Genomic DNA, 25,744 nt, shown 5'->3' with positions numbered 1-25,744 from the left:
ATTTACAAGGCCCCCTCCAGATTTGGAAATATATCACCAGTCCTTCAGTGTTGCTGGGTTAAAAGCCTAGAATATACTACCTGACAGCATTATGGATCTACCTACACCATGGACCGCAGCAGTTCAAGAAAGCTAGCTAACAAGGTGTAGAGCTGGATGAACAAGCAGGCCAAGCAGCATCAGAGGAGCAGGAAAGCTGATGTTTCAGGTCTGGACCCTTCTTCAGAAATGGGTTCAAGAAAATGTTCAAGAAAGCTGCTCTCCACCACCTTCTCAAGGTGAGCAATAAATGTTGCCCAGGTCAGTGATGCTCACATCCTGTGAATTAATAAAAATATTCCTGCCTTGGCTTTATGTAGCCCTGGTGATTCCCACTTATTTCGCCAATCTCAGCATGCTTCTTTCACTTGTTTGTTCCTGATTTATAGCAGGAAGCACAGGAGAGGAGCAGCTCCCCCCATTCTGTTTTTGGAAATAATCATTTATCGCAGGTCGATTTTCCCTGATTTGGGGATTGTTTTGCTGTTCCCTGTATATTTTGAGTGTTGCTGTATTTTATATTATTTTCAAAAATCAGCCAAATTCAGCCCATTGAAAAGAATACTGTAACTTTAATCAAGACAGAGGTTCATTTCAATGAATACACCGAAGTCATTTGTCAAACTTACTCAAGTAAAACCATTACAATTTACAATAAAAATTTGGTTAAAAACACACAAAGAAATTTATCCACATTTACACAGAGCACATACAGTGCAACATTATGATATTTCTCTTTTATATAACCCAGCAAATCAATGTAAAACAAATCCATAGTTTATGTTCTCATAGAAGATGAAAACCATGAAGAAAACCCAAGCTTTCAACAGAAGCTGAAAAGACAACTGACACATACAGTAAAATATTGCCCACAGTTTTAGAAATGACTGTTACTGCTCCAGTTTTCCAAATAAAAGAATATTTACTAACTTTTAAACCTAATGAGCAAGTTACAGCTAATACATTCTGAACAATTGTACATTAAGGATAACCACATTCTATACATTTTAGTTGCAAACTTTCAACTTAAAACAAATGCAATTCAAACTAGAAATATTTAATTATTCCTGAGATTGGAGTCTACAAAGTTGCACGTGCACTGTTCAGACTCAAGACTTTGACCTCTTTCTATTACAGTACATGAGGATAACAATCAGCAATGATCTATAGAAAATAAAGTTTCTATTGGCGTGTAATGACATAATGAATTGTTTATTTTCAGACATCACTATTCAATGGGTATTTCATTTGTACCACATATCCTGTTGAACTTGTCAACACAATTATTATTCCCTTTCAAATAAAAGAAGCAACTGTGGATAATGGAAAACTGAAATAAAAACAGAACATGCTGGAGAAACTCAGCAGGTCTGGCAGCATCTGTGGAGAGAAAAACAGGATAAATATTTCAAGTCCAGTGACTCTTCTTAGGCTTTTCTGCAGCACTGCAATGTGCCTAGGACAGAACATGCGGTCTCCTCTATATTGATGAGATCAAACACAGACTGGGTGACCTTTTTTTGTGGAAGACCTTCATTCTGTCTGTAAGAATGACCCTATTTTCCAGGTGCTTGCCATTTCAATACATCAGCTTGCTATTACGTTAGCATTTCCATCCTAGGCCTGCTGCAGTGGTCCAGCAAAGCCCAATGCAAGCACCTCAATATCTGCTTTGGTACTTTTCAGCATCCAGGACTTATGTTAAGTTCAACAATATCAGCCTGCAAACGTTGTCCTCCATTTTGATTAGACCCTCTTCCCCCACCACCTCTGAGCAGAGCTGTTCTATTGATCTACTATTCATACATATAATTAACACTACTGTGCATCTAGATAACACTTCAACTACTATTATTACTGAATTTATCTTTCACTCTGGATGCCCTCACCTTCTGTTCTACTTGCTCCTCTTCACTATTTGTCAACAGCATAAATACCATCATTTTCAGTCCCCTTCAGTTCCAAAGCATAGACAATATGGGGCTCTGTTTCTGTATCTACAGATGCGCCAGGCCTCTTGATTTTTTTCCAGCAATTCCTGTTTTTATTGTTACTTTGTGGATTTTCATGAAGTTCTACATTCTGCAGAAATGCACGTTTTGCTGTTAATACGAATATGGCATTCCATCTAAAATCAATGGAACATTGTACTCCTTGGGGAATTGTGAAACTGAATGGATCAGGAAGAAAAGAATAAAGACAGAACAAAATAAGCAAAGAACTAGCACTTACCTAGCCCCTTTCACAACTTATCACAAAGCACTTTACAGCTAATGAAATACTTTATAAAAAGTATATTCATTATTGTAATGTAGGCAGATGCAAAAGCTGAGTTGCACACAAAATCCCACAAATGGCAATGAGATAAATGAACAAGTAATATGTTTTATTCATGATGTCAGTTGATTGATAAATAGGCCACTGGTGATGAGAGAAACAGATTGGAAAATAAATACATCAGGCCCTACCCAATAGATATGTAATTGGTGTTAGTTAATACTGGCAATAAACACACTTAAAATGAATTAATTGGCACCAATTGAGATATATACACATGAAAAATGGCCACTTAGTGGCTAGGAGCCATATTTCATAACAGGTCGTCACTAGAGCAGAAAATGAAATTTTGCTTGGAGGGGCAAATAAATAAAAGTGAAATGCAGATGTTGGTCACTGAAAACCAAGCTGTGGAACTATAAGGATAGTAATAGGCAGAAAATCAAACACAGTGGCACGGGAACAGGACACATGTAATGGTATCGGGAGACATTGCTGCAGTAGAAAGTAATAGTTGTACATTGCGTTCCACCCATTCTGATTATGTCACATAGTTTTTGCAGCTTCCGTAAGTCCTTAGTAATTACGCCTGGTAAGTTTATATAAACTAACTAACACTATCATGCAATAAAGTACCATGTAAAGTGCCCTTCTGTTTAGACTCCAGTGATCTGTTATCTGCTACTGATGATTTAAAAGAAAGAAATATTGTTGGTTGGGAATGACTCAAACCAGAACACCACATGCTGGTGGCATAGTAACTGAACATACAATTAGTGCAGTAACAGAACATAATATTCATAGTAGCTCCTCTCTAAACTCTGTGCATTTAACATAAATCCTAGAGATTAAACAAGTTGAATGTATTTAAGGCTTCTACCAAGTGTGTCCTCCTCTTCATTTTCACAAATTTTGTTTCCAGATTTAATTAATAACATTAACATCATAGTGGTTTCAAGCGTATTTCCTCTGACCTGCAATTGTGGTTGCTGGTGACGGAAACATGTTTGGGATAGTACAATCCTTTACAATCCTTCAATTTAAAGAAACAAAACTATCACAGTACAAAACAATGATTCAACTCCATCCAAGCACTACTGTGGTTATCACCTAATTCTAGCCAGACAATTCTGGGAAAACAATCAGAACACAACTCCAATAAATTAAGGAGTCACAAGATACAAAATTAGTTGAGGCCTAGGCCCTAAAATACTTAATTCTATTCTGTCTCCTGCAAGGACAATACCAATTCCTAATGTAATAAATTCAAATGAAAATATACAACCTGAGAGCAGCTAAACCCAAAACTAATTATTGTGACAGAAAAATTAATACATTGAAAATGCCTGTAACTAAACTCTTAAATAGACTGGATTATTTATTGTAAAAGATGATGACACAAGCAATATCAGAATGAACATTTCTTCACAAAGGAATCTGCTTCTGCTAATCTATCAATTTCAATAAAAATTACACATTTCAAAAACTTAATAACAGTAAGAAGTTGCGACAGTTGACAATACATGGAAAGCTATTTGTGGTCAAATCTGTGGACCTGAATGTACTTTAGAACTCCAAGTTGTTAATAATTTCTCTTTAAAATATATTTCCCCACAGAGCTGTTCTTATTTGGAGATCATCAAATTTAGAAAATTAACCAGTTCGATTCCTTGTGATTTCACACAATAAGAGTCCTTTTTGACATGGACCTTGATATTGACATGCAGCAACCAACAAAACTTCAGTCACTAAAGTGCCAAGTTAAATAATAGCTTAGTCTTCTCAGTATGGAGGCTATCCATAACTTTGAATACCAAAGAAAACATTAATTTCCATCACCAACAAAGTTACAAATAACACATGAACAGGTGAAAGGGCAATTTCTCCCTTCTTCGATTCAATCAAAAGATTGTATTATTTTCCTCCATTCTATGAACTTGCGAGGTGGTGCTTTTGATTTAATTGTAAGGTGAGCCAAAATAAAAGTGATTATAGTGTCATCAGCATAAAAATCAGTCTTTTGAATGTGAATATTAAGCCTCTACCTGACTATAATAGATCATATTACATAGGTACAGACCAATCAGTCTGTCAAGAGAGCTCTGCCATTCACTGAGATGATGCCTGGTCTGATAGACCTTAAAATAGTGCAAAATCATGACATTTGACTCCACTTCTCTTGTAATTATCAAATTTCACAAATTTTGAATCTTAATAATTTTTAGTAAGCCATTATAACAGAACACTACATAACATAAACAGAGTTGTAATACAACACCTGAGAGTTCTGTTGGGGGATTCTCTATGCTGAAACCATCAGTAAAGATCTACTACACCCCCCATTCCCACCCCCACAAGTAATTAGTACATTTCATCAATATATTCTTGCTTCCAGCATAACATACATAAGCTGTAATATTCAGCACCCAGCTAGGCTAATTAATAAAAATCATTACTAAAACAAATACATTATTTATATTACCACATTAAATATGTCCTCCAGGTGTAATAAACCTTGAGTTATTAAAGACGTGTGGAAAATTTGCAATATTGACAATGTCATTTTCTTCTATTTCCACAAAATTAGAATATATAAATTTCATGTTAGCAACTCATGAATAAAACAACTTTACGTGTGCATTGGGAGCTGGGGATGTTGCCTGCCAATATGCAATAATAATGGTGATACATCGCAGCTGATAAATAGAAAACTTGTGGAAGGAGTTTTCTTTGTCTATTTCAAGAACATATAAATATCCTATTTAAAAAAATCACTATCACAACCCCTTTCCTTGCTCCTATACCCCACTTTGATGTGAAGGAATTCCACTTGTAACACAACAATTTGTAGCAAAAAGGTTGCAAGTTTTAAAATGATTTTAAAAGTGAATTCAGATTGCTGGAAATTGGAAATAGGAAACGCTGAAAATGCACAACAGCTCAGTCAGGACATATTAATGAGAAAAGAAGGCTAATTCTTTGTGTGTACATATTTGAGGAAGGATTGACTGGTTTTCTTTCCCAAGTTATTTTCCTTCCTATTTCCAGCAATTGTTGTGGATCAATATTACCCGAGACCTTCTGGTACAGCATGTTACCCAGAGTAATTATTTCGTTTTGGGCAGAAATGTTTTGAAATCTCATTGTGAGAATACTATGTGCCACTGAAAAATTTTTCAACTGGATCCACAAGACAAATAAAACAAAATGAGGAAAACATGTCTCCCTGTTATTATGGAGAAACAAAAAAATGTGATAAATTGATCTTTTAAAATATTTTGCACTTAGGAATAATAAAATGTTTTGGTGAAAACACTTATATTTTTCAATAAGTAATCATTAATCTAATCATTTATCCTATTTTACATTTTCAGATATGGGGAAAGGCTAATTTTAATAGAATTCAGTTCACAATTCCAGATGAATAAACATTCATATTACATCCAACAAAGTGATGATATTCATCTTTCATGAGAATTACAGTTTGTACATGTATTCAAGTTAAGGTTAAGAGCTTTACCATTGTTTAAAGATGATTGAGTTTAATTAAAAATTATCAGATTAAACTAAAATTTGCAATTGAATTATGCTATATTTCCTTCATGATTTCCATCTGTACATTCTGTAGAACCCTCAATTATTGACAGATCTGTGGTCAACAAGTTGTGCAGCTGAGAATCTGAATTTATTTCAGAAATCGTTTTTGATGACACGCAATCTATATTACTTTCCAGAGTATCAGATGATTCATTAATTTGAATCCTGTAGTCACTCTCAGAACCAGATTGGTTTTCTGCGTCTGGACTATCCAAAGGGGATTCAAATAATGATGAAACAGCAGCACCATTCTGAGATGTCACTGTACATTGCTCTTTTGAAGCATTTGTTTTGTTACAGCCATCACTTAAATCAGCGGTAACCAGCTTCTCAGTCATTTTTGCAATTTCATTTCCTGCAGTGGATTGGAACATCTGGGAGTCCATTTCCAAAGGTAAAAATACTGGACTTCCACAACTTTCCTTTTGTTCGGTCTGCATTTCTTCAGATTTTCTGTAATTTTTCTCTGTGTCAGGGTATTCTGATGCTGAAGGCTGAGGTTGGGTTGCTTGATCTTCTTTTAATTGATCTATGAATCAAATTTTTAAAAAAATAGTCAGAGTATTACAGGATGGAAAGAGGTTCTTCAGCCCATCCTGGGTCCATGCCAATCATCAAACACCCATCTACTCTCATCCCATTTTCAAGCACTTGGCTCGTAGCCTTGTATGCTACGTCTTTTCAAGTGTTCATCTAAATACATCTCAGATGCATCTAAATACATCTTTCAACCAGTGAATTCCAGATATCCACCATTCTGCGTGTGACAATAAATTTCCTTAAATCTCCTCTAAATCTCTTGTCCTTTCCCTTAAATCTATGTCCTCTGTTAAGTGACCCATCCACATAATTTTGTACACCTCAATCAAGTGGCCCCCACCCCACCATGCACCCCCCCCCAGGCTTCTTTGCTCTAAGGAAAACAAACCCCACCTACCTAGTTTCTCCTCACAACTGAAATGCTCCACTCCAGGTATCATCTGGCGAATCTCCTCAGCACGCTCTCCAGTGCAATCACATCTTTCCTAAAGTGTGGTGACCAGAACTGTACATGGTACTCCAGCTGTGGCCTAACCAACATGTTGTACAGCTCCTTTATAACCTCCCTGTTCTTGTATTCAATGCCTTGACTAATGAAGCCAAGTAACCCACATGCCTCCTTAACCACCTGCGCTATTGCCTTCAAAGTTCAAAGTACAGAGAAGATAGTCACCCCTAAGTCCCTCTGATTCTCAGTACTTGCCATGGTACACATTCAATACGTACTCCCTTGCCTCATTCGTGCTACCATACTGCATCACCTCACACTTTTCAGGATTAAACTCCATATGCCACTATTCTGCCCATCTGACCAGCCCATCTATACATATCGTATATCAGTATAAGTGAGTTTTATGCACACAGGGAGAGAGGAGGATTGGAACAATATTAAGTAACTTTCCTTAATGCTAAAATGCCATTCAATTCGCTTTATAATATATAAAAACTATTCAGAAATAGGATAGTGATCACATACATTGATAGTTATGTTACTGTTCATGGAACTACTATAAAGCATCTACTGCAAGAAATTACTAGAAATATTAGAATGCAGACAGGTCTTCATATTTAGAGTCTAAAAGATATGGGTGCATACAACTGAGCACAATTATATACAGATGGTTTTGTGAAAACAAAATACTGTCGATGTTGAAAATGCAGACAGGATTTTTCAGAAAGCCAGGTTTCCTACTCTGCTAGCTGCAATGGCAATGACCAGCTTCTGAAAATGTTTAGCAAGTCACTCAGGGTAAGCAGGGATGGGCATCAAACATTGGACTGGCCAGCAGTGCCCACATCCCATGAAAGAATTTAAAAATTGACCCCACAACCAACAAGTCATATCAAAGTTCAGTATTCTTGCTACAGTCATGAATGGTGGTGGACAATAACTAATTGGAGGAGAAAGCTGAGGGACCACTGCATCTGTGCAAGAGACAAGACTGAAACATTAGTGCTTCTGGCTGAAGGTGATTGCAAAGTGAATTGTCCTTTTTAAGCACCCCCCAACACCCTTATCTCTCCAGCATCACATGTGATTCAATCAGGTAGGGATCAAAAATATGATTGTACGCACTGAATTGAGCGAACATCCCAACTATAGCATTGCTGTCTTTGTATTGTTACAACAATAGCATCTACTCAACACTTTACAAACTTGGTCAAGTCTGTTCTGTTTGTGAGAAGCAAAACAAATGCAATCCAGCTAATTACTCAGTCTACTCCCCTTCATCAGCAAAGTGGTTAATGGACACTCGTTTGGTTATACACTGTTCGCCAGTGCTCAGTTTGGGTTCTTTTATGGCCACTCAGTACCTGGCCTCATTACAGCCTTCATTCAAGCAAAAACAAGAGCTAAATTCAATGAAGTTAAAGTGGCTGTACTTGACATCAGTGGCAACGTTTAATTGGGTCTGTCAATAAGAAGCCTAAGCAAAACTGAAGTCAATGGGAATCAAAAGGAAACCTCTCCAATGACTGGATTCATACAGTAATAAGAAAGATGGTCTTGGTTGTGAGACCAATCATTACAATCTCTGGATATTGTTTCTGGAGTTCATCAGTGGATATATATTCTAATAAGTCTGTTCAGAGGTGCTATTACATACATCTGGAGCAGGTGGTACTTGAACCCAGGTCTCCTGGCTCAGAGGTAGGGACACTAACATTGTGCCACTGTTTCATCAATGATTTACCGTCCAACTTAAAGTCAGCAAAGGGAATGTTTGATAATGATTTCACGGTATTCGGCACCATTCAAAACTCCTCACATACTGAAGCTGTCTCTGCCCATATACAGCAAGACTTGTGCAACATTCAAGCTGGGATGATAAGTGGCAAAGTAATTTCCATGCCACATAAGTGAAAGACAATGAACATCTCCAACAGGAGAGAATCCAACTATTTCCTGTTGACATTCAATGGCTAAATCCCCCTCACTATCAACAAACTGGCAGTTACTATTGTTAAGAAACTGAACTAGACCTGCCACATAAATGCTATGGCTACAAAAGCAAGTCAGAGGCTGGGAATTTCATGGCTGATAACTCACTCTTGATTTCACAGATTCTATCTGCCATCTGCTAAGATTGTGAAATGCTTGCCTAGATGAATGCGGTTCCAACAATACCTACGAAGCTCAACACCATCCAGAGCAAAGAAAATCACTCAATTACCAACTTAAACATTTAGTCCAGCATCCATGCACAGTGCCAGCAGTGCACATCACTTACAAGACATCACTCAACAAGGGTGCATTAACAGCATCTTCCAAACCCTCAGTCCTTACCACCTAGACGCTCAAGGGGAGCAGACACATGACAATGTTGCCACCTGCAAGTTCCTCTGAAAACTGCACACCATCCTGGCTTCGAACTATATGCTATTCCTTCACTGTTACGGGGTTAAAAACCATGGATCTCTAACTGAACAGCTCTGCATCTGCACCACATGGAATTCTGTGGATCAAGATGGCTTTCACAAAGGTAATTAGAGATGGTCAATGATTATTACCATGATAGCAAGATCCACATCCTACAAGTTAACAAAAAAATCTTTTTCCTCTCAACTTTTCTCTGCTCCCATCCCCATCCCTTTTCCGTATCCCTGCTATCAATCCTCCTCTCTATCAATGTCCTACTTCCCACTTCTAATGTAATAGTCTCTTCCTGACACTAGTCATGTAGCTACTCCTCCATGCCTATTTATATTTTCCAAAGTCTGAACTTCAACTTGATTACTCATATGCAAAACCACAGGAGATTGAGTAATAAATAATTAAAAATTACTTGCCGCATGATTAAACTCTGCTGCAGCTTAGTTATCCTTGCTGGCCTTCAGACGTCAGGGAGAAATTTTCTAAAGTTTTGAATTTGAGATTTACCTAAACATGTGAATTGCTCTCACGTGATTTAAAACCTATAGGAGTGTTGGAAGGGAGAGAGCGTAATCTTTAAATTGGCCATGTTTCATTACCAGACATGGGTATGTTAGTCTGTTTTGTATTCGTAACAAACAGAGTTAAATTGTGTTTTCTTTTTTGGCAAGAGATATGACAGATTTAGAATAAGAAATCCTTGGGCTGTTTTATTATTCTGAAAGTCCTAGATAAATATAAAATACTGTGGATGCTAGAAATCTGAAATAAATCCAGAAATTGCTGGAGAAACTCAATGGGTCTGGCAACATGTGTGAAGACAGAAACAGCTGTTTCAGCTGCAGGGTTCAAAGAAATGTCATACTTGACTCAAAATCATAGAATCATGGAATCCCTACAGTCTGGAAGCAGGCCATTTGTCCCATCGAGTCCACATCGACCCTATGTAGAGCATCCCATCCAGACCCGTCCCCTGCCTTGTATCCCTGCATTTCTCATGGCTAATCCACCTAGCCTGCACATCCCTAGACACTATGGACAATTTAGCATGGCCATCCACCTAACCTGCACTTTACTGGACTGTGGGAGGAAACCCACACAGACACAGGGAGAATGTGCAAACTCCACACAGACAGTTGCCCGAGGGTGGATTTGAACCTGGATCCATAGTGCTGTGAGGCAGCAGTGCCAACCACTGAGCCACTGTGCCAACCGAAATGTTAACTCTGTTTCTCTCTCCACAGATGCTGCCAGACCTGCTGAGCTTCTCCAGCAATTTCTGCTTTTATTATCCTAAATAATTTTACTTGTTTGTCCTGATGTCTGTAACTGGTTTAATCAATGCTCTAATCAACTTCTTACTCTGTTGTGCAAACAATTTTCAAATTTCAAAAAGGAGTCACAATGGGAAAAGTCTGGAAAACATTGATGCAATGTGTTGTTGGAGTAGTGGTTGCCAGCAGCGGATTTACTGCCGCATCTAACCTCCCCACAGGATCCCGTAGCACTGAAACCAGCAGCACTATGGAGAACAATTGTGTAGTCTAGATTCTTAAACTGAGGGTATTTCAGGGACACTTCCAATTCCATCAACTGGACAAGTTTAGAAAATCAGATTAGATATGTCAATGCTTGGCAGGTTTCAGATGTTTCAGATTTCAAGGACATTGGAGTTATTAGGCCACCACTGGAATATAGATCCAAACACTATGGGTTACCCATCATACAGTCCTGATTTCTTTAATAGATAAATTGACCATATAATCCTTCCTATATTTAAGAACTCATGTTATTGTGAGATAGAAGTATACAAAAAAGCAAATTGAGTACCTGATAAAGTAACAGTGCAGTATTTCATTTTTGAAACAATTCAATTCATTTTCTGAATCAAAATAATGAAACATTTCTAAATCCTTGTCTTCTCTTAGAACCCTTAAAATGGAGATGTTTCTCTTGTAATCATTTGACACAAAGAAATAGTAAGATCATTGGCTTTAATAATGGCTCGAGGTTCTGTGTACAAAGAAGAATCTGATTTTCATGGGTAGCTGGAGGACATTTGCCAAAGAATTATGTTCTTCCAGGGCAGAAGTGTTCCTCTGGATCAGTTAGGGACTGTTTTTGGAAACAGCAATCACGAGGCAATTGAGCTAATTGAGATCAAGGCGCAAAAAGCTAATTCAGTATGCAGTTCCTTAAGGACTGGGAAACAAAGTGCTACTGATGGCAATATTAAAAACTTATTTAGTTCTAATTATAAGGAACAAGGCAATTTAATTAGACAAAATCACATGAGGCGTGCAGCAAATTCCTTAAAAATTCCTTCCGTAAATTCTATAATTACAGGCATACGCAGATATAGGTGATAGTGTAGCTCAGAAGCGACAGTTAGATGCAAAAGACAGTCTGGAAGTTCAGCTGAAAAAGTATAAAGGGTTCTGATTCAATAGGATAATGTTCACAAGTCATTAACTAAGCTCTGCTTATAAAAGAAGATGCATTTGTGATATAGACAGGATATTAGTCAACAAGAGGTAGCTAAAGCAATTTGCATTCAGTTAATGAAAATTGCCAAGTGACCTGCTTCACCCAAACAACAGCAACAAATCAGCCTGTGCAATGAGTGATGGATCAGCAGGAAAGATGGCACAGAGTCTGGAAGAGGAAGTACTCCAGACAAACCTGAATCAACTTTCACTAGAGCTGACAAAAAATAGAAATGAAAGTTGCCACCCACTTCCAACTCCATTTTGATTTATTGTCCTCCTTCTCTCTCTACCTCTCCCTTGCTTTTGAAGGTCTACTTTACCCTTAACAGACTTGCACATAAATCAATCAACTGGAGAATATGGTTGTGGTTAATAAATGAAATAAAAACCTGGGTGATTTGGTGATAGAGTAAAAGGTATTCAGTTGTACAAGAGCACTAACAAAAATGAAAGTTACTACCTGCTTTAGGCACCAGGACACAAATCAACAACTACACTTATACAGGTCCTTTTAAAATAATAAAACAATCCAAAGCATTTCACAAGCAATTTATAAATGATCCATATAAGGCAATATTAGGGTACTTGATCAAAGAGGTTAATTTTAAGTCGGATCTTAAAGAAGGAAAATGAGGTAGAGGGGCCAAAGTATCTACACACAGAAACACAGAAAATAAGAACAGCAGTAGACTATTTGGCCTTTCAAGCCTGCTGTACCATTCATTATGATCGTGGTTGATCATCCAAATCAATAGCCTATTCTCACTTTCCCCCATATCCTCTTCAAGTGCAATAGCCAACTCCTTCTGGAAATCATACAATTTGGTGGCCTTGACTGCTTTCTATGATAGCAAATTCTACAGACTCACCACTCTCTGGACGAAGAAATTTCCTGGGAAGGAATTCTAGAACTTGGGGCTTGTGCATTGAAGGCAATGGCCACCAATGGTGCAGCAAGTCAACTCAGGCATGTTATCGAAGCCAGAACTAGATAAATGCAGTTATCTCAAAGGGTTGTGAGGCTAAGGGAGATTACAGGGGTGAAAAAGGAAAAGACCATGAAAACAAAGATGAGACTCTTAAAACTGAAATACTGATTGAACCAAAGGAGGTCAGCAAACACAGAGGAAATTGGTAAATAGAACTTGGTGCAAGAAAGGACATGGGCAACCGGATTTTTGATTACCTCAAGTTTACAAAGAGTCAAATGTCGATGGCCAGTCAGGAGTCTACTGGAATAGCTAAAGATTAAATATGATCAGAAAGACGGGGAGCTTGTATTGAAAATTAGGAGGGCAGTAAAGTGTACTTCTATTGTTGCAGGGGTTCTCAATTATCCATCCAATAAATGGGCAGTAGAGTGGAACTATGGATGGAATCTGACCCATGTGGGCATGGCATGAAAGTTGGGAAAATTGGGTGAGTTGTCCACTGAGGATCCACATCAAGATCAAAAAGCCCTATTTTCTAACCAAGTATTGGACAGCTTATTGGGGTTCTCCATAGTGAGTGGCGAGAGGCCTATTTGCATGGTTTATTGCTCTTTATTAGTCTCATTACTACCTCATTAATATGCCATGTCATATTCTTACACCTGCCAGATTGAAATTACATGTCAAGAATTCCCAAGATGAAAGTCAGAATGGTTACCTGGTGACACCAACTCGCTGCCATCTTGGACACTAGGCACCAACATCTCAGGGCACGCTCCATAGGCAGTGACTGCATGGACCTTGGCATCCAGCCACACAGCATCATTTTGGTGGTGCTACACTTCAATGCTGCACTTTATAGCATACTAGCCTCTTTTATTACAATGCTGCTGCCATGACCCTTTACATACACTACAGGCACCCAACTCATGGTTGGAACCTGGATGCATTTCAGGGATTTGTGCTCTCTTAGCGATCATTTACCTTACACCTATTTTGATTCTCACAGCATCCCTGCCCTGTTTTTTTGCACATTATCCCCTTAGCCAGCTCATAAAGGCTCACAGCACTTTCACTTTGACTTGCCTTTCTGTGCAGGTCTACTGTTAGGCATTTTTTCATGGCTGTCAGCAGTCATCAGCCAAAGATACATCTTACTGTATGAAACCATGCTATGTCAGTGTTATACGTGCAGCAAACAAACTATATGCACTTCAAGGAACCTGCCACGCCTCAAATTCTAAGGGGAGTAGTCTCCTGTCAAGTCAATCTTCAGGGTTAAAAGTCACAGGAAGACTGCTAGGGAGTTATACAGGTATCAGTTAGGGAACTGCCAGTCAGCGTACAAGACTGTCCAGATAAGTTCCTTGAAGGAGTGGGCCACAGTCAGTCCTGGGTGAGGTGTTCATCCATTAAAAGTCAAGAGGTATTATCAGGGGACAGTACTGGAGGAGGTAAACTGGGAGCTTAATTGTGGGGATTGGAGGCAGCACGCTGGGATGCAGAGGTGATGACTCTTGTGAAGGTGAGGATCTCAGTGTATAATACAGACAATACATTATATGGGAAAGGAGACAATACAGCATCAAAGGGAAAGGGGTTAATGCAGGCAGAAGGATCATCAACAGTTAGTGACACCTTGGCTTCAATGGGGGAACAACGCACTGCTAGGTTTAGCATGTTGACTGCACATACCTGAGGCTGGAAGGATTAAAGTGGGGAGATAAAGATTTAGATAGATGGGTTGGGTGGGGACTTGGGAAGTTCAAAGCCTATGGGCCATCAAGAAGGGAATGTGTACATTTGTGGTTATACTAATATTAAAAGGCTGAGCCTGAAATTCTGTGCTTGTAGAGTGACTGCTGTTTCCTTCCATCATGTCCTAAGTAGTAAGCGTGCAACGGTGATGAAAATTGTGAGTCCGAATGGTAATAATTTCATTCTGTGAGGGAGGCGGACTTCAAGTTTGAGTGATGTGAGGCCGTTCAAAGGGGAACGCTATGACACACACACCAATACAATGAAGCTGGAACACATCTGTGCGTACTACCTGCTTTGTGAACATTAGGCATGAACCTCCTGTGTACAGTCCAAATCCTGGCTCAAGCTCTCATTACTATTATGAGTGTAGTAGCATTAATAATATTATGAACCAATCCCACTCATGGCTGTGATGACATGCCATCTGGAAAGATGGAGCTTAGTTTCTAAAGTAACAGTCACCTGCCATTTACCCACTGGGAGCTGGTCACTTCACATCTTGGACCACGCAACATTATGCAGCGGTAAGGATGGCTAACCTCTGTACCTTAATGTTGTAGTTGTGAATAGGCAAACATTCTCATGATGAAGAAAAATGGACATGCATTCACAAATATGATAAGAGTGAATGATTTACAGTAATAGGACCGACACCAGCTCTGTGTCCTCAAAAAGTCGTCTTCTTTCTTTCCCTCTACTGCACCTCAACGCAGTCCCAAGTTCTGCAGCTGGGCAGACCCCTGGGGGTTTTGTGTCTAGAGGGTCCAGACATATCCTGCCCAGAGGCAACTGCACCCTCCTCAGCTTGGATTGCTACTGGGCTGAGAGAACAGGCGGGGGTGGGGGGGGAGGTGGAATACCTGGCCACCGCTGAGGCGAGTTTGGAATGATGACGTGAGCAAAGGGCAACTAGGGACTGAGTGAATGAGAAAAACCTTCACGAGACCTCATGGAGGGAAACCCTCCATAAAATTCAACAAAAATGATACAGCCAACCTTTTATAAGATTCAGGCCATGTGTTAACACGGTCAGCAGTTACTTCTCAACTGAATAGTTGGGGTGAATTGTTGAAGAAAATAATGTATTGGATTTAGTTTTCAGTTGTAACTCTGATTGTACCTGATTAATGGTGGGAACCATCCATGCAATAGTTTCATAACATCATCTGATTTTTCAAACCTGAGGTCAGGCTTGGGAAGATAGAAGTGGCTCTGATACAAAAAAAAAGTTTATTTATTTAGAGAAAGGCAAATATTAGAAGTATAGATTAAAAAGTGAGTGGACAGTAAATTAAAGCCTAAATCGCTAAACTGAAAGGTTTGCATGAAACTCCATTTAAAACTGATTTGAGTTTAACTGAATAATCATCGAGAAAAAAATGGGCAAAGAAGGATAACTAAAACCATTATCAGAGGTCCTGAAAAAATGGATTGTAGTTGGGCTCTGCTGCAATGATAAAGCTTTCCTCAGTTATGTTTGGAGCTAGAAAATGATTAAAGACCACACAGGCCCTTTGAGAGATTAAAGCACAGTACATTAAGGTAAGAGGATCAGGATATGGCTGAAGTGCTGAATGGATAATTTGTAATAGTTTTCACTATTGACAATAATACTGCAGTAACAACGTTGTTGCTAAAACTGATTCAATAGAAATAACTGCAGAATAATCTAAACTGGGATTAAAGCATTTAAGGCTAAGCATGCTGCATAGCATGATACGATGGGAAAGAGCCCAGTGCTATTGTCAATGGCAGATGTACCCTGTGAATACCAGCTTGTTTATTCAATGGTTGTTTTAGGTCTGGGACAAATGTGGTAAACAGGAAGAGGCTCATGGGGAAGGAATCATGGGAATTCTAGGTCTGTCATTTGGTATCTGGTGCCGGGAGATATATGCTGCAATTTTATGATTGCAAATCTGCTATCATGCACATGTGTGACATCTATCGAGATGAGGTCCTTCTACAAATCCTAAATTAGTTTCCCATAAAACAGCAGGTGGGTATGCACCAACATCAGCCACCCAACTTCTCATTAAAAAAACCATTGACAGACAATTGACGTGCCAACTGAGGTGAATAAGTGGGAAGGGAGGGGGCAGGCCATCTTTACACGAGCTGCTCTGTGTCTCTTTTTGCTATCCCGCCTGACTTCTAAAACACACATTCCCAAAACCCCCTCCCCTCTTGATCTACCCAATCCCTTCCTGTGAAAAAGTCCTGGATATTTTTTTCTTCGTCTTTCTTGTCCTTTCATGGCTGTGGCCTTTGTAGAACTGAGGATTTATTCAGAGAAGCACTGTCTGGTTGAAATCCATATCACTATCCAAGGGTCGGCCCTGATTGACTGTGGCCAGCACCCACACAGACATCTCCACAGCATCCTGACTGACTTACCTGTCATTCTCAGACTGGTTACACTTGGCCTGCAGTGACTACAGCATGGAGGGATTTACAGTCTTAGTGAATCTCAAGAAACTAGCATCCAAGTTCAGCAGGTAATAGAGAAGGCAATTGCAATGTTGGCTTTTATTTTAAAGGGAATGGAGTATAAAAATAAGGAAATCTTGCTAAAACTGTACAAGGCACTGGTCAGACCATTGGTGGAATACTGTGGACGGCTCTGGTATCATTTATCTAAGGAAAGATACACTGGCATTGGAGGCAGTCTGGAAAAGGTTCACTAGGTTAATTCTGGTTATGAAAGGATTTCCTTTGGAGCACAGGTTGAGTAGGTTGGGCTTATACACATTGGAGTTTGGAAGAATGAGAGGAGACGTTATTGAAAGATACAAAATTCTTAATGGGCTCGACAGGTAGGTGTGAGTTGTTGTTTTCCCTTGTGGAGGAGTCTAGGATCAGAGGGCAGAATTTCAGAGTGACAGGTTGCCCATTTAAGATAGAGATGAATTATAAAGAGAGACTGGACAGGCTGGGATGTTTTTCTCTTGGAGGGTAGGAGACTGAGGGTTACCTTATAACAAGTCTATAAAATCATGAGACAGCAGGAACTGCAGATGCTGGAGAATCTGAGATAACAAGGTGTAGAGCTGGATGAACACAGCAGGCCAAGCAGCATCAGAGGAGCAGAAAAGCTGATGTTTTGGGCCTAGACCCTTCTTCAGAAATGGGGGAGGGGAAGGGGGTTCTGAAATAAATAGGGAGAGAGGGGGAGGTGGATAGAAGATGGATAGAGGAGAAGATAGGTGGTGAGGAGACAGACAGATCAAAGAGGCGGGGATGGAACCAGTAAAGGTGAGTGTAGGTGGGGAGTTAGGAAGGGGATAGGTCAGTCCAGGGAGGACGGACAGGTCAAGGGGGCGGGATGAGGCTAGTAGGTAGGAGATGGGGGTGGGGCTTGAGGTGGGAGGAGGGGATAAGTGGGAGGAAGGACAGGTTAGGGAGGCAGGGACAAGCTGGGCTGGTTTTGGGATGCGGTAAGGGGAGGGGAGATTTTGAAGCTTGTGAAGTCCACATTGATACCATTGGGCTGCAGGGTTCCCAAGCAGAATATGAGGTGCTGTTCCTGCAACCTTCGGGTGGCATCGTTGTGGCACTGCAGGAGGCCCAAGTTGGACACGTCGTCTAAGGAATGGGAGGAGGAGTTGAAATGGTTTGCGACTGGGAGGTGCAGTTGTTTAGTGCAAACCGAGCGTAGGTGTTCCGCAAAGCGGTCCCCAAGCCTCTGCTTGGTTTCCCCGATGTAGTGGAGGCCACAATGGGAACAGCAGATACAGTGTACCACATTAGCAGATGTGCAGGTGAACATCTGCTTGATGTGGAAAGTCTTCTTGGGGCCTGGGATGGGGGCGAGGGGGGAGATGTAGGGGCAGGTGTAGCACCTCCTGCAGTTGCAGGGAAAAGTGCTGGGTGTGGTGGGGCTGGAGGGGAGTGTGGAGTGGACAGACAGTCTCGGAGAGAGTGGTCCCTCCGAAAAGCAGATAAGGGTAGGGAGGGAAAAATGTCTTTGGTGGTGGGGTCGGATTGCAGATGGCGGAAGTGTCAGTGGATGATGCGTTGGATTCAGAGATTGGTGGGGTGGTACCTGAGGACGAGGGGGATTCTGTTTTGGTTGTTATTGTGGGGAGGGGGTGTGAGGGATGAGTTGCAGGAAATGCGGGAGACACGGTTGAGGGCGTTCTCGACCACTGAAGGGGGGAAGTTGCGGTCCTTGAAAAACGAGGACATCTGAGATGTTCGGGAGTGGAATGCCTCATCCTGGAAGCAGATGCAGCGGAGGCGAAGGAATTGGGAATAGGGGATAGCATTTTTGCAGGAAGGTGGGTGGGAGGAGGTGTATTCTGGTAGCTGTGGGAGTCTGTGGGCTTGAAATGGATATCGGTTTCCAGGTGGTTGCCAGAGAATCTCTGATACCTCTTTCTCCTTCCTGGACCTCTCTGTTTCCATCTCTGGCAACCACCTAGAAACTGATATCCATTTCAAGCCCACCATTGTGGCCTCCTCTACATCGGGGAAACCTAGCAGAGGCCTGGGGACCGCTTTGCGGAACACCTACACTCGGTTCGCTTTAAACAACTGCACTTCCCAGTCACGAACCATTTCAACTCCCCCTCCCATTCCTCAGATGACATGTCCATCCTGGGCCTCCTGCAGTGCCACAACGATGCCACCCGAAGGTTGCAGGAACAGCACCTCATATTCTGCTTGGGAACCCTGCAGCCCAATGGTATCAATGTGGACTTCACAAGCTTCAAAATCTCCCCTCCCCCTACCGCATCCCAAAGCTAGCCCAGCTTGTCCCTGCCTCCCTAACTTGTCCTTCCGCCCACCTATCCCCTCCTCCTACCTCAAGCCCCACCCCCATCTCCTACCTACTAGCCTCATCCCGCCCCCTTGACCTGTCCGTCCTCTCTGGACTGACCTATCCCCTTCCTAACTCCCCACCTACACTCACCTTTACTGGCTCCAACCCCACCTCTTTGACCTGTCTGTCTCCTCTCCACCTATCTTCTCCTCTATCCATCTTCTATCCACCTCCCCCTCTCTCCCTATTTATTTCAGAACCCCCTTCCCCTCCCCCATTTCTGAAGAAGGGTCTAGGCCCGAAACGTCAGCTTTCCTGCTCCTCTGATGCTGCTTGGCCTGCTGTGTTCATCCAGCTCTACACCTCGTTACCTTATATAAAATCATGAGAGGCTCAGATAAGGTAGGTAGCCAACAGCTATTCCCCATGGTAGGGAGTCTAAAACAAGAGGGCATGGGTTTAAGGTGAGAGGGGAGAGATACAAAAGGTTCCAGAGAAGCAACTTTTTCATTCAGATAGTGGTGAGTGTCTGAAATGGACTGCCAGATGTAGTGATGGAAATGAGTACAACTTTGTCGTTTAAGAAACATTTAGACAAGTACATGGATGGTATAGGTATGGACGGATATGGACCAAACACAGGCAAATGGTACTAGTTTAACTGTGAAAACTGGGTGGCATGGGCACCCCAATTTTGTAAAAGGGGGGGAGCATGCAATACACCCTCTCACCCCTTAAAATCCAGTCCAACGGAACATGTTATAACGGGTCAAATTTATAACTTTTGAGAGTTTGGCAGTTATTACTTAATGAAAAATCAAGTCCTATTTTACTACCTGATTGATTTTGCGGGGGTAGGAACCAAAAGGATGTATAGGATTTATATCTTATTTCCAAAAAGAAAAAAAAAATCATCAAAATAAAATATGCAATGTTATTGGAAGTAGTTGCACTACATGTGGTTGGCTGTCAATGTTATACTTAATAGGAAGAGCATTGTCATCAATGTGAATAGATCTGTTCGGAGTCAGGTCACAAGTGGAATCCCACATTAGGACCACTGATGTTCATAATCACCATGATTGATTTAGATGAAGCCATTGATTATTTAAAATAGTCAGGCCATGTTGCCTTTGCAATCAGTGAAGTTCAAATCACACTTTCACACTGGTTCCTGTACACCTTCAACCCCATTCCTTTCTTATCTATCCAAACTAATCAGCAATATTGACATGATGGGAGTCTTAACTTGCATGCGGGTGATGGGTGTCGGTATTTGCAGTGGGCTAAACTTGGAAAGAATTGCTGCTATATCAGAAGTACGACAAAATGGATTTAACTGCTGCCATTTGACGCTCGAGGGGAACCTTCATAGTACATGCAGATTACCAATTATCAGATGAAAAGTTGAAACTAGTTAAAGATTTAACCACAAATTTGTCTTTAACAACCACAGCCTTGGCTTTTGCAACTCTCTGAAGCTTACCAGAGTCAACACAGAAAGGGGAGAATGGGCACTGGACTGAACTGTGACATTGGCAAACTGGTAGGTGTTTAAATATTGAACTATTACAGATGCTTCTTTGCTTAAGTGAAAGAATTTTGCTCACAGGACCTAGGGTTCTGAGTGCATTTTCATCCCTTAGCAGTCATTTCTGCTACCTTGTCGAACTTTTTGTTGGATCTGCACTTTCCAGTTGCCACACTTCACAGCAGCTTGGGAGCAGTGTAAGCAGATGAAGAACAAGAGGGACAGCACCAATAACATTAAGAACACCAGCAACAGCTGCAATAGCTACCTGCTGTTGTACTGGACAATGGGGTTTAACACAGTGCTCCCGTTCCACACTACTGATACCTCCCAGTGTAGGATATGCACAGAGAGCTTGACATGATTGTGCAACAGTAGCCTCATCTTCAGATTTATTTTTTGGGTTAGATGCGCAGTCGTGTGCATATCCCAGCTCCACAAACCCACCCTTCAAACTTGGTTGCCTTCACTTCCTGTTCTTGATACAGGGAAGTGCACTAGGATTTGAGCTACATGATTGAGGAAGAGCGCAGAAAGATACCAATTCCCAAGGCAAGCTGGGCAAAAGCCTGCCTGGTAACTTTGATACTGTGCTCAAAGTAAACATAAAGATTAAACATAAAAGAAGTCTCCTACTCTCACCACTTCAATCTTCACGTCCCACCTATGCCACCATACCACTGCAGGCTCCCCACACTCTCCTTGCCAACCTATGCCGCTGTACCCACGGTGCCTTATACCCCTAGGCCACCCTGGACACATTTATCCATTAACCAAGGCCCTGTGGACCACCATGCCATTCTATGTGCATTTACCCATCTCCCATGGCAATTCAGTAATAACTCTTATCTTACCACTCAGCACCCTTTGACCTTCCCTCTCTGCATCAACTCACCTCGTATCCACCATGAGGCTGGCTGACAGAAAATAACAATTTGTGCCTATTGATGATCTCACGAGTGAAAAAAGCTCTCATTGATACAAAAAAATCAATACATTGCAAGTCATTCAACTAATTCCTTCTGTAAACAAACATTTAACTTAAATGCTTAATCCTTTATAAAAACAAACGTTTCCATTGTATAAGCAGTTGCAGCTATCCACTAAAATGCTCACTTGATAAACAGTCCATTCTGAAAACAATAGTTTGGGAAACTGAGTCATGCAGCAGAAATCTTAATAATGGCTTTTGCCAACAGGAATGCAAAAATACCCAGCATGGATTTTTAACACTACACATTTTTTTGGATCGCTCCTTTCGAGCTTTAGCAGTTCCCCTTGGGAGTTTTAGCAATCCCGATTACCATGCTAGTCATCAGTGTGTGGTGAAAGAGGTCATCAACGGTGGGATAAAGCAGGAATTGCTCAGCAATAACCTGCTCAGTGACACACAGTCTGGGTTCCTGCCTCTCAGTTCCTGACCTTATTACAGCAATTTTTCAAACGTGGCCAAAACAGTTGAATTCCAGAGATGAGGTGAGAGTGACTGCAGTTGACAGCAAGACTGCAATTGACAGTATGTGGCATCAGGGGGTTATAACAAAACTAGAGTCACTGGGAATCAGGGGACAACTCTCTGCTGGTTGGACTGGTATTTAGCACAAAAGAAGCTGATTGTGATTACTGGAGATTAATCAGCTCAGGCCCAAGACATCTCTGTAGGAGGTCCTCTGGGTAGGTATTTTCTTACCAACCCATTCAGAGATGCCATCACACTCAGCTGGAGTAAGTGGAATGAACATAGGCCTCCTGGCTCAGAGGTGGGGCCAATACACCTGCATCAAAACAGCCCTATCACTGCAGACTGCCTCCAACATCCGACATCCAACTATCTTTCATCAACAACTGTTGTTCCACTGTTAGGTCAGAAATTGGGACGTTTGCTGCTGATTGCTGAATGTTCAGCACCATTCGTGACTCCTGAGATATTAAAGCAGTCCATGTCCAGATGCAGCTAGACCCGGCAAGGGGGCAGTTATCATTAACCACAAACTGAAGTGGACCAATCTTAAAAAGTTTTATAAAACCCGAAAGAACTGCGGATGCAGTTAATCAGGAACAAAAACAAAGTTGCTGGAAAAGTTCAGCAGGTCTGGCAGCATCTGTGAAGAAAAAAATCAGAGTTAACGTTTCAGGTCTGGTGACCCTTCCTCAGAACTGATGGTGGCTGGGAAAACGTCAGTTTATATGCAGAAAAAAGGGGAGGGGGTGGGTAGGATGTAAACTATAGGATAGAACCTAAAGAGAGAGAAGAGCAGTTGGACAGACAAAGAGTTGATAACGAGACGACGAGGTGACCGGTTCGCAGAACATCTATGTTCTGCTTGCAAAAAAGACCCTGAACTACCTGTTGCCTGCTACTTTAACGCACCCTGGCGTTAACATCTCTGTCTCTGGCTTGTTGCAGTCAGTGTCCAAGCGAAGCTCAAAGCAAGCTGGAGGAACAACACCTCATTTTCCGTTTGGGGACCCTACAGCCCTCCGGACTCAATATCAAGTTCAATAATTTTTGGGCCTAAACTCTCCCATGTCCCAGCCCCCTACCCCACACACCAGGCCTTGTTACCACATAGCCTGCCATTACTCATCCCCTGTTGTTAGTCACTAATAGTCCACATTAACAACTATTCACCCTCCCAGCCTGATCGTTATCAACTCTTTGTCTGTCCAACTGCTCTTCTCTCTCTTTAGGTTCTATCCTATCGTTTACTCCCTACCCCACCCACCTCCCTATTTTCTGCATATAAACTGATGTTTTCCCAGCCACCATCAGTTCTGAGGAAGTGTCACCGGACCTGAAACATTAACTCTGTTTTTCCTTTACAGATGCTGCCAGACCTGCTGAGCTTTTCCAGCGACTTTGTTTTTGTTAAAATGTTTTATGGCTACAACAGCCTGACGGCAGAATCCCGACCCAAAGAATGTTTGTGAACCAGTTGTTTCGGCTATTTAACAATTGTCTAACATTTTAATCTAGATTTTTATTTAATTCAAATTTCACCATCTGCCATGGTAGGATTGAATTCATGTCCGCAGACTATTAGCTTGGGCCTGGAATTACTAGTCCAATGATAACCCCACTGTCTCTTCAGACCTGGTCCTGTACTCTTCTATTTCCTTCTCCCTCCTAAATGTACCAGGCCTTGTCTAAATGTGTGACTGCTTTCTGTGCCACCATCCAACATGTCAAAGAATTACATCTTCTCACTTACTATGTAGCGAGACAAATATATAATTAATGTATTTTGTGATTAATGTTGATCTGTATTTCAAAAAAGGCAATGCCAGATGGAAGCATTAACCATACACCTGTTAATATCATAAATGCTAATCTTTCTTTTCCCTCATTTTTCTTTCAACTCACCATTCTTGTGCAGCTGTTGTTCGATATCCAGGTACAGAGGTGACTTTGGTCTTGCATCCATAGGTACGGCAGCATCAGTTAATGTTAGAGTCTCCTTCCCTCCTGCTGTCACAAATGGATTCCAGAAGGGAAATGAAAAGTAGTTGTAATGTAATTGTTTACAGCATAACTGTTACAAATTATCACTTGAAACTATTTTCAATGCAAGAGTAATGCAAGTCATGTATTCATTGTAGCACAAATAAAGATTTTAATTAAACGATGTACATGAACACAAATCAAGGTAACCTAATGCAGTTGACCCAGAGATATGCCAGAATATTTTTCACTCCACGTTTGTTTAAATTAATTTATAAACTGCACTCCACGGTGCTGATCATTATTTCACTGGCTAAATAATGGAACAACAAAGTGAATTTTCATTTGACAGTACCCAGAATGCATCTGAACAAGATCATATCTTTACTGATTTAGGCCTGGAGCCACTTGAAATAATTTCAAATTCTAGATGCTCTGTATTAGCATCCAATGGTTCCTAGGTAAGAACCCAACTGTTCATAGTGGTACATAAAACATGTTCTTAGACTCACACAGTTCTACTAAGTGAGGTAAATAAGATTAAATAGTATAGACAGATCATTTTTACAAGTTTGTGACATAAGCAAAGAACTTTTCCTTTCAGTACTGCGCATTAGGAATTTGGTTTGCTGCTCCTCTATTTTCCAACCAATAAAATTAATAGATTTAAAAAAATACAAAACAGAGGCATACTCCCAAATTCCAATATGTTTTTTCAGAATGTGATATTCTAAACTGGGAGTAAAAATATATAAAGCTATCCTTTCTGGCTACATTATTTAGAATATTCACAAGTCATTTCCTCCTGTCCCTATGCTGCTTCAACAGTTTTGTGCTCTGACCTGCTGAGAGAATGGTCAAGCACAACAGTATTATGGTCACATCACAGTTTTCCTGGGCTCTCCCTGTCACCAATTTGATATGATTGAAGACAATAACCAACAGTGTGGAGAAATGATAATGTATTAGTGATTATGTATTCATAATTTGCAGCCCATAATCTAGATTCATTTAAACTATTAAATGTGCATTTTTAAACTGACTGCTGTGGTTACACAATGCCACTGACCATCTGGGAGATAACTTTTAATTTTAGTTTATTGTGTAAGTATCACAATTGTATGGTGGGTGTGCAGCATGGTTTTACAAGAATGATATCTGGACTCCAAGGATTAAACTATGAGGAGAGATTAACAGGTGATTTGATTCACGTTTTCAAGATATAAAGTGCATCAATTGGGTAGATTAGGTGAAATTATTATCCTTGTTGTTTATTCTGGGACTAGGGGAAATGTCTAAAAATTAGAGTGTGGTCTTTCAGGATTGAAATTAGGAATGGAATTTGACGTCCTTCCTACAGTGAGTTTGATGGCAGAACCTTCCCACTTCCATCTGGGTTGGTTCCATGGTGGGAAGGCCTGTGGGTCAGCCTTTGTGCATTGTCATCAATTTAGGTCATTAAGTGGGCTGTCAACCATAGTAATGATCCAGTAATG

The 25,744-nt window shown here is 40.8% G+C and overlaps 1 protein-coding gene across 1 annotated transcript in view; it reads right to left on the bottom strand.

The window, feature by feature from the left end:
• Window positions 1-615: 615 nt before the first annotated feature.
• Window positions 616-25,744, bottom strand: part of LOC109925625 (coiled-coil domain-containing protein 149) — a 135,275-nt gene continuing 110,146 nt past the window's right edge. Inside the window, exons 11-12 of the mRNA XM_048604901.1 lie at window positions 24,171-24,275; window positions 616-6,442 (exon numbers count right to left, since the gene is read on the bottom strand). Coding sequence (XP_048460858.1) covers window positions 5,901-6,442; window positions 24,171-24,275 — 647 coding nt within the window. The 3' untranslated portion in view covers window positions 616-5,900. The remainder of the gene's footprint in view (window positions 6,443-24,170; window positions 24,276-25,744) is intronic.

Source organism: Rhincodon typus, chromosome 1 (genome assembly GCF_021869965.1).
Source record: "Rhincodon typus isolate 14 chromosome 1, sRhiTyp1.1, whole genome shotgun sequence".
NCBI lineage: Eukaryota > Metazoa > Chordata > Chondrichthyes > Orectolobiformes > Rhincodontidae > Rhincodon > Rhincodon typus.
The sequence above is the reverse complement of the archived record's forward strand: the minus strand, read 5'-3'. Positions and strand labels throughout refer to the sequence as shown.